Source organism: Halyomorpha halys, unplaced genomic scaffold (assembly GCF_000696795.3).
Source record: "Halyomorpha halys isolate HHAL.00 unplaced genomic scaffold, Hhal_1.1 Scaffold592.1, whole genome shotgun sequence".
In the NCBI taxonomy this organism is placed as follows: domain Eukaryota; kingdom Metazoa; phylum Arthropoda; class Insecta; order Hemiptera; family Pentatomidae; genus Halyomorpha; species Halyomorpha halys.
Genome location: NW_027106458.1, coordinates 44,783 through 55,682, shown reverse-complemented (window position 1 = coordinate 55,682; position 10,900 = coordinate 44,783). Strand labels below are relative to the sequence as shown.

The window sequence follows — 10,900 nt, the reverse complement described above, 5'->3', positions numbered from 1 at the left end:
ATGTCATCATAGATTTAGAAATCCATTATTGTTTTCATCCTACAGTCACTATATGATATCAGTTTACGCACTTTAAAACATAAATTAAAAATAATGGTAGGGTGAAACGAAAACAAAATCTAAAAAAACAAACATTTTTTACCACACGAATTTGCATCTAATACCCATTTGTGAAAATACTGTTGTAGTGATGAAATAATTAACCATATATATGAATACGTTATTCAATCTAAATAGAATAAAAAATGCTAAAACATAATTGTAATATTCAAAAATTGTCTTTCAAACAACAATAATTAAATTAAAGTTTAAAATCATCAGAACAGAAAAAGATAATATAACATAAAGTACACCAGACACATCACACCTCACATCAACAGCTAAAATGGAATAGCTAATCATAGATGGTGAATACTTGTATGAGGTATCCTCGGATGGATACCAAGGTACTCAAATTATATTGATGTATTTTTATTGGAAATTGAATTCTCAAAAGATTTTGTTATTTACATTAATTCGATTTTCCTCACCGTTAGCCCATAAATCGTTAAAAACCGTTAAATAAAAAAATTGTTTGTGGTTTTTGGCTATTTACGTCTTCAGGACATGTCGGATCAGAAGAATCACCGATAGAAAATCGTTTTAAAATTAGATTCTCTACGATAATCTTCCATTGAAAATACTTCTTTCTATTAGATAGTCCAGAGTTAAGTGCAATGCTTGAGGTTATCAAGTTGACCTCACAACTAAAAAAAAATACATTCACCATGATGAATGAATAATAAAATACATTTAAACCGTGTCTTGAATACCACGTACACATTCTACAGACTTAAGGTATTATATAGGAACGTAAAATTTCGGTATAGGCTGATGTAAAAAGTAGGCATACAAATACTAATTACATAAATGTTTTATTTTTAAAATTTTTTTTATAGAAATGTGAATAAAATTTCGCAACTTAACAATGTGAAAAATAGACATCAAAATGTTATTGTAAATTTCCTGATAACAGTTTTAGTGATAACATTTTGGTATGAAAAAAAGCTGAACTTTTCTGAAAATATTTTTGTCTTGTTTTTTTTTAAACTTAAAAGAATCATAAATTATACGAATCTTCCTCATAATAATTATGATGGAAAAAAAAATTTCAGAAAATTTCAAATTTAAGATCAACCTTCTCAATGGGTTTAGACCGAAACGTTATCACTAAAATTGTTATCAGGAAAATATTGATAACATTTTGATGTCTATTTTTCACATTGTTAAGTTGCAAAATGTTATTAACATTTCTATAAAAAAAATTATAAAAATAAAAATGTTAATAACATTTGTGTAATTATTATTTTATGCCTACTTTTTACATCAGCCTGTACCGAAACCTTAGTAACATATTCATAAATTGTGTTAATAGCAAAGTCATCATCAGTAAACTAAAGTAGAGGTAAAATAACGATTTAATTCTAGATATGATAGTTTTAATTTTGCACAATTATATTTATCTATCACTGTATCAGAGACAAATTTAAAATAAATTCAAACCATTTTAGAAAACTTTTTAATATTAATTTATTTCTTCATTTTTTTTTTTTTTTAAGGGAAATAAAATGTATTAGTTTTTATGGAAAATTAAACATTGATATAAAAAAAGTATAATAAACAGAGCTTAAAAATAAAAAGTTTAGTTTTTCGAAATATTGAAATACAAAAACATAGATGTGTTTCCATTTCTTATTGACAATAAAATATATTATTCATTATTTCTGAGATTATAACGTAATATAAATATTGTTCACTAATTTAAAATAAAATTAGTTTTATTCCGTAAATAAAAAGAAATTTTTTGTTTATAAACAATAGCAAACACATAGGAAAGTGATCTGCCCTTGAACCTGCGACACAATATACATAGGCCGTTAATTAGAATCAAACGACTTGAAGACTTCATGCACAATATTTAGACACTCTGGTCCCCTTATATGTATAAAGAAATACACAATATAATTACTGATTATATATATCCTCATTATTTTTTTATATAGTACTTAATTAATATTAAAAATCTATTTTATGATTAAATGCTCTAAAAAAAAACAGACGTTTTAAACTACCAAAAAAGTTTTGACTATAATATGATCCATATAATCATTACAGTATAATCAAACTTTAAGAGATTTGAGGGATTTCTTCCATCTATTTTTATTCAAAATAAAAAGGGAAAAAAAATTGGATAATTCTTGAGTTTTAAAAATATTTTAGCAAGAAGTCTAACATAGAATATTCGAACTAATTTATCAAACAAAAAATGTTTTGAATTTTTTCAAGTTCTCATACAATGAATTTTTTATAAACCTCTAATTTTTCATATCATATCTGACAAAATCTCCGAATTTTATATGAATGAAAACTTATAAATTTGGGACAATTACAACATGTTTACCGGCTAAGCTGAGCAAAGTAAGTTATCGAAAATCGTTTGACCAATTAAAACATTTTAGCTCGTTAATAGGTAAAAATGTATGACAATAAAAATTAATAAATGCAGACACACACACATATATATATTATATATACATACATTTTCATATATATATATGATTTCTGAACTACTTAAAACCCTAGCTATATATCACAGCTAGGAAAACATAGTAATGAATAAAACTATAATTAAACTAACATGAATACAATTATTAATTGTTAATGGTACATTGTACTTATGATAATTAAGTTATAGTTCTATTCATAAATAATTATCTCCCAGCTCTTAACTGTTTCTTTGACAGAGTTCTCTCATTAGTGATATAAATCGGTACGAAATTGTGACAATCCATTAGTTGAACTTATTATTTTTATGTTAAAATAGTTACGTTTTTTACACAAATTTTATTTTTATTTTACATAAATGCCAATGTAAGAGAAATTTTATAGTTTAATGGCATACTTTGCCTCTTCATCCTATTTTTTATATTAAAAATAAACGTTTTCAAATAACGTTCACAAAAAATGCTTTTTTTTTATCGTACATGCAGAGAAAATTAATATTTTTTTATAGCATTCTAAATTTGCACAGTAGTACAATATTTATTGTTTAATAATAGGATAGGTGTAACTAAGTTTTTTTTTTTTATCACAAATAAAATAATATCATCTCTATAATATATAATAAATGAAATTGAGAAATGAAACTGAGAAGAATGTATAGCTTAGCAAATTTAGTTTTAAATGTAAGAATAGATATTTAAAAAGTAATTTAATCTGTATTTGTAAAAAGAAATTAAACTGTCATCAACAATAATTATAGTTTTTAATCAAGCCGGAATTTCATGTAAAGTTTGAGTTTTGTTTTTGTATGTCGCCTGATTGCAATAATCTAGCATGATTAATCATTGTGACAGATTTCAGTACAATAAAATTTTGTAATTTGTTTTTGCATTTGAGAGATAGAAAGACTAATTTCCTGTAGGAATGTGTATTAAAGCAGGAATAAATTACCTTTATAAGCCGTCTTCATAGCTCCTCCGCAAGTAAGTTCCGTAAGTCGGGTATTTTTTTCTCTAGGGCACGAGAGGACAAGTGACAAGAACACACGGAGACGACCAGCTCTCCACTGATAACAGACAATGACGAAATGTGCTATCACTGACTGAGACACCAGCGCCATCTGTACTGTATCCCCGGTTCCGCTGCCGCTGCATATCTTCCATTGAATACAATTAGTCTTAAATTAGTTGCCGCGAATTGAACGGCAATTGTTTCCAGCCTACCTACCTTGGCTCTTGTATCTGCCATTTAGGCTAGGGGATTCCCTGTAGGATTTTCAAGATGGGACATTAAAAAAAAAAAGGCCGTGATAACAATAAAAAAAAAAAAATTACATTTTTTAACCAATGAATAATCAGTACCATGAATACCTTAGCCATCCCTCCTAAAAATTTATATGCCATAAGATTGTTCAGCGTTAACTCTGTGTAGATTTCAATTCTATATACCCGACTCATTGTGCTTATCTTTCTTAAGCCAGATATTTTGAGCAGCTCTTTATTTTCAAATAACACAAAGCATTGTTCTTTCCTCCAGTGAAGGATCCCTAAAGGTAGCAAGTATCATATATGTAATTTATATTATGTATAACATTACTATACAATGTTTCAAAAACGTATTTGAAACAAATACAAGATCCTACCACACCTAAATGCCAGGCACGAAAGGGTTACCACCCGGACCATCTTCTTACAATTTAATAAAAGTGATTGTATAAAAAGCAGTTTCAAAACCCCGACGTTGTAAGTTGGCGGATCGAGACAAAGCAAGTCGATTTTTAAAAATTTCGGGACGGACAACAAGACCCTGACCCAAAACCTAGGAATGCACAGTGCTTTTCAAAGACCTTAAACTTACCTAGCGATAGACTTTCATTTGTCGTCATTTTGTTTTTAGGTTATTTAATCAAGTAGAGGTCTACAAACCAACGGTTCTTGGGTTGATTTTCTGCATCCTCTGATAACCATACACGAAAAGATATTTTAGGCTGGCCAAGCTCACAGGTTTGATCCACGAGTTTTTCTAAGGGTCTCATCGACGAATTCCTTGCCCCCTTACATTTGTTTGCCCTCTAGCGTACGGGCATATTAGGATGAACCCCCCCCCTCCACCCAAAACTTCTTTTAATTTTGTCATACACACCCTGAATTCGACTAAGGTTCAAACTTATTGGCTAGTGACTGTATATCATGATCTTTATGTAGCTATGCATTATCCTGCATAAAGAATGATTTAGCATCAATCGTAGCCATGTAAGCCACTATATAATTTGTTTAAATAATTTCTATAAACCTTCAAGCATTCAAGAACACTCCTAAGATTGGTGTCGAAATTGCTCCAAAGCAATGTATCTCCAGAACATGACGAAGCCACCTCCCAATACCACAGGTTCTCCGTCTTCATGTTCTCCAGATTTTCTCCTTACTCTTTCTACGGTTAGCTGCCTTGTAAAGAGTATGGTTGCCAGGGCAGCTCTCTTCTCTTCGGTGATTCTCCATTCCTGCTTAGTTCAAGATTGGTGTTCTCTAGCTAATTTTGGTCTCTGTCTACGGTGTTCTGCATTAAGAAGGGTCTTTCGAAGGTGTTCTGAGCTAAGGTTTGATTTTCTCAATTTTCTTCTAACGATTGATTCTAGGATTGTTATCTTCGAATACTAGCAAACAAGATTTGTGAATTTGAAATTATTTCAAGATAGTGATAACCCCCTACCATCCTCCTTCCGTAACAAAGTCCCTTGCTGAAGATGGAGTGAAAATAAATCAATAAAAACCTTTAAATCTTATTTTGTTGACAAATAGTGAATAGCAATGATAAGTAATCCCTACTGTCTCTCTTATAATTCCTTTTGCTACAAAACGTGGTTTAGGCTGCACTAAAAAAGAAATAAGACACATAATTTCTGTGATTCGTTTGACTAGGAATGTATTTCATGATATAGTTATTATTATTTTTATTGGGAGTGGGTAAGCTCAGTGTGTAAGGCGCTTTCCCACTAACTCAGAGGATCTAGGTTTGAATCCGGCAGTGGTAGATGATAACTTATATTATATATTAATAAATAAGAAAAAAAGATTTTCAACTTATTCCAATATTCCTGAAGGGTGGTCTATGATATTGCGATTTCACGACTTCAAAAATAAAAAAAAAATCTACACTCAAAATGTCATTTACGGTCATAAAAGCACTTCTATAAAAAAAAAAAAAAAAAATGAAATTTCTTCATTATCTGACATTGTTTTTGCATGATGCTTTACCAAGCTGGCTCAAAATTTCAAAACACAAAACTAATGTCACAACAAAATAATCTAATTTTCATTTTTTTAACGACTATCCGGTTTATAAAAAAATTAATTAGAACCAATTTTGCGTCTATTGAAATAATTTAAAATGCCCAAATTATCATTTAAAAGACAAAATTATTTACAAAGCTATTTCCATTAAACCTACACTGTAATGGTTGGAATTTATAATAGTTGTCATAATTATAACATTTACTACCGCGGCAGGTCAGACCTGATTGTTGGCAGTTGTTCATGGTGTGAACTGTTATAATATTAAGGCCCGTCACATTACATAGTGACACTTTAGAGCGACAGCAATAAATGTTGCACCACTGCCATTTTGTAAATTATATGACAGTTGCATTCATACTAAAAAATAAAAAAAAAAACTTTAATTATTGATAAATATTATAATCTGCCTTAACGTTGGGCAATAGGTAATAGTGATAACTGATCACATTCATACTAAAATTAAACAAAAAAAAAAAAAAATCTTTCCCTAAATTACTTAAACAGAAGGATAAAGAAAATGAAAATAATCAAACTATGATGTTGAATGAAATGAAGAAAAAATAATAATAAATGAATAAAATAAAAAATAATCACCAGTCACATTTACACTCTTATATACAATATTTACACTATCGACCTAAGGATCCCCGAGCCCACTCCATCCCCCACGTGTGAGGGGTAGAGCAGAGCTCAAGAGATCCCAGCGCATCCCTCTCACCACATCACTGGTAATGAAAATGATTCTAAATTTACTTATTATAACTTGAGAAAAATTAGTTCATAAAATAATCATTTCATAAGTCTATTAACGTTTATTTTACCTACTTTTTGCATCTTTCTAATCCTTCTTTCTTAATCAATTTTCCCCCTAAATCTCTTTAGCCTTTATACTGATGTTTAAGCCGAAAATAAGTGTAAATTATGAAAAATTGTTCCAATTTCCTGAAAGATATGAACATCTTCAGCAGCTGAATCAATATAATATTCATGAAATGAATGTTACGAGAAATGACATTCGTATGTTTTAAGGAGGTAAATCTAGACGATATGTATTCTTTCAATCCCCGTACATCCACATTTCAAGTGTTGTGCTTGATAGGACGGTAAAATTATTAAGAACACAGTTATACGGTTTATGATAGACATCGCTTTAAACTTTCTACACTAACTTGCAGATGTTTGCAACAAGTTACGCCAAGTTTCAAAGTTAATTAATTTATTTTAGAAATGCAGAATTGAAAACAGCCAAGTGACAGTAATTAACTTTAAAGGTCCAATTCGCTTTTCATAACTCTAAAAGTATTCAATTTTCCAGCCTTATCACACGATTAACATTTCTGTCAATAAGAAATAAACCACTGCCTCAAAAATGAACGTTGATGACCGAATACAAAAAATGTACATAAAAAATAATTTCTACCACCCATAAACATATTTCAGATAAGCGTATGCTGAATTCAGAATGATGATTTCATAGAGTGATGCGGTCAGTATCACGCTATAGCCATCAAGTTCATGACTTGATGAAAGGTGAAGTGTTCATCAGACACTTGTGCGGGCTGGATCCTTGACTTGGAGAGATAATAAAATTTGTTTGCAGAATGTATTATTAATGACGACAGAGGTCTGTCTTATTATATCAAATACTTAAATTAACTACTTCAGCCTTCAATTTTTCTATTGAACAGGTCTACAGTCAACAATTTGAATCGATAATTTTGGCTGAATTATACATTTTTTAATGTTCTTAAACCAAAAATGAAATCAGCTGTCTTCCAATACGTGCAGTTTTTTATTCAAATTCACATCTTAATCGTATCCCAAAATCTCCAATCCCATATCACAGCCCTCGAAGAATGGTGTCGAAATTGGAAGATAAAAATAAATCCCAACAAATCCCATTAAATCACCTTTACCCTTCGTCGTAAACCTACTGACTGCCCTACAGTTTCATTTAATGATGTTACTCTTACCCCTATCGAACAGATCCGCTACCTTGGACTACATTTGGACAAACGATTAACCTGGAATCCTCACGCAAGACTGAAAAGACAGGAAACAGCACGTCGATTTCGACTATTACAGCACTTACTAGGCAAACGGTCCAAACTTCCAATTCATTACTAAAGACTGATCTACATGACTGTAATAAGGCCAATCTGGACATATGGAGTTGAGGTTTGGGGCTCCACTAAACCTTCGAATTCCTCTCGTATTCAATCCTTACAACCCAAAATCCTTCGTAAAATCCTCAATGCTCCTTTTTCACAAATAAAATCATACATAAAGACCTTAATGCTCCCTTTGTAACCGATCTAGCCCGAACCAGATATCACTCCTTCCATTATAAACTCTCTAACCACTCAAACCCCCTAGTTTCTAATCTTGCATCCTCTTCCATTCCTGACAATCCCCCGAGGCGCCTGAAAAGAAGATGGCCACGAGACCAGCTAATGTAAAATGTCATTAGAGTGCTACCAATGGGTAGTTTCTCTACAAGCCTGTAAAACTCCAATTTAACTCAGATCAGATTTACTAAATGTATTATAATGTACAGTTGTAAATAGCAATAAATAAATATTTTAAAAAAAATTCACATCAAGTCAGAAGGAAAATGATTCAAAGTTGCAAAGTTAAGATGTTGAATCAGAATTTGAAGGTAATTTTTTATTTTACATTTTTCCAGCCGGCTTTATTTATTTTATTATATGTTTTATTTATTTTAATTTAAAAATTGTTAGTTTTATTTTGTTTACATTTTTGTACTTAACTTTTTTTCGAATTAATTAAAAAGTCTAATCTACTCATTTAAAAATTTGAAATAATAATATAGTACATTTGTAAATAAAATCACTATTATGTCCTACACAATATTATATCACAGATATTTTTATAATATTTGAGCCTTTTTAAAATGTTTAATTTTCACTAATTTGTATCTTCTCGTTGATGCTTTTTTAGGAACAGTTCCTGTTATTTTTAAGAGTTTTAAACCAATTTTATTTTACATATTTTTCAATAATTTACCGTCTTTATCATTTTTCTTATCACTACATATTTAATCCGAGGAGCGGGGGCTATGCACGTGAGATCACCGAAATGCAACTTTTTTGGTTGTAATAGATCAAAACAAATAACAGACACGTGATTAAGGGTTCTCGCTAAAGCGCCCTAAAGACCGAGAAAAAAAAGGTATTACAAATTTTAAAAACTTTTTTATATTAACGCATACCACCTTTGTTCTGCACTATTTAATGATTATTAAATACCAATAAATTTGTTTGTTTGGGTAAAATAAGAACAAAAGATTATTGATTGTATTAAATGAGTTTAAGTGTGTAAAAAAATCCAAAATCCAAAAGTCACCTTCTGTAAAGGAGACCTAAAATTTTTTGATAAGAAAAAAGAAAGTCATTCGGTTTTAGCGTCTTTTGAAAACCTTAAATACGAATTTTCATATAAATCAAAAACTTTTGGGCTCGATTTTTGAAGTATATATTTTTTCTGCCGATGTCTCTCGTTCACGAAATAAATTCATACAATACTGCTCCAATACAATGCTATTCAAATCTGAGGTAATTAAAGATGTTGGAAAGCTGAACTTCTGCTCTTTCAAGCTATGAAAATAACATTTAAATTTTATATCTTTATACGAAGAAAAAGCAGTTTTAACTAAAGAAAACTTTCTCAAACTTTTTATTTTATATCTCCGGTTCTAATTTATTTACGGAAGTACGATTTGTATCTTTGCAGTTTAGAGTGCCCAAAGCCTCATTTAAGCTTAATGGTTTATTTGCTTAGTGGTTTATAGATTAGTAGAGTAGTGTTAAAAGTAATTGCAATTTGTGTTCATTTTCAAAAGGAAAAATACAAAATAATATTTTACCTGCCACACTAGAGCGAAAAGTTTGAGTTAATGTTTTTATTTTTTGATTACTACAAAAATTTGTATCCAAGGGTTTCTTGGGGTGCAAAAAACCAAACTTTATTTCTCCCTAAAAAATATTTTGTCCCACTTAGCTTGTTTTGTTGGCCTAAATTATTTTAATTCTGTGCTGTTATTATGTCATTTTGAGTAGTATTATTAGAGGTAATATACGAATCGACTTTTTTTGGATTTAGAATTTAAAATACAGCCAATGGTATTAATTGATTTTAAACGTATTTAAAATCACAAAAACAAAAAACAGTTTTTTTATAAAGTATGCCAGTAAGTCAGATTTTTAGCACCCTCAAAAACCTTTTTATTTATTTATTGCTATTTACAAAAAAATACATTAAGTAAATTTGACGTAAGATCAAAATGGAGTGATACAGGGATGCAGATAAATTACCTATTAGTGGCACTCAATCATATTTCTACACTAGAAGGTCCCGAGGCCGTCTTCTTTTCCAGCACCTGGAGGACTATCAGGAATCGAAGAAGAAGGAAAGTTAGAAACTAGCGGGTTTTGATGGTTAAGGAGTTTATAATGGAAGGATTGATATCTGGTTCGGGCTACATCGGCTACATATGGAACATTAAGGTCTTTATGGATGGTTTATTTGTGACAAAGTAAGCAAAAACCTTTAAATATGATGTTTAATAAAATACGAAAATATATTTTACCTGGTCCACTTTGTACACACTGACATTGCAGTAGTAAAAAAAAAAAAATCGCCTTACTTGGGGCCTCCGATTTCCTTTTGAAAACCACAAAAATTATAATAACTTCAACAATACAACACTAATCTACACGAAACTTAAAAGGCGCTTAGGAACCTCTAAGCTGTTCGAAATTATACAAGTTAGACCTTCGTAAAGGAATTAGAACCTGAGAACAAAGGTGGTATGCGATAACATAAAAAAATTCTAAAAATATGTACTTTTTTTCTAATCGGTTCCTAGGGAGCATTAGCAAGAACCCTCAAACATATCTCTAATATTTTTCGTCCTAGTATCACCAAAAAAAGTTTCATTGAAATTAGTGATCCCACGTGCGTGATAATCTCACCTTGGCAGTGCTAAGGATCAGTGCTACTTACTCTTGGACCTGAATTCGATTCCGGCTGTGGCAGAAAATTAT

General features: G+C 30.3%; 1 protein-coding gene across 5 annotated transcripts in view; it reads right to left on the bottom strand.

Annotated features, from left to right (window-relative positions):
• LOC106684564 (hepatocyte nuclear factor 4-gamma) overlaps positions 1 to 3,669 on the bottom strand; it is a 44,061-nt gene extending 40,392 nt beyond the window's left edge. For all 5 annotated transcript variants that reach the window (XM_014426714.2, XM_014426715.2, XM_014426716.2 and 2 more), the window contains exon 1: positions 3,493 to 3,669. In XM_014426714.2, the coding sequence (XP_014282200.2) occupies positions 3,493 to 3,661 (169 nt within the window). In that variant the 5' untranslated portion in view covers positions 3,662 to 3,669. The remainder of the gene's footprint in view (positions 1 to 3,492) is intronic.
• Between the last annotated feature and the right edge of the window lie 7,231 nt (positions 3,670 to 10,900).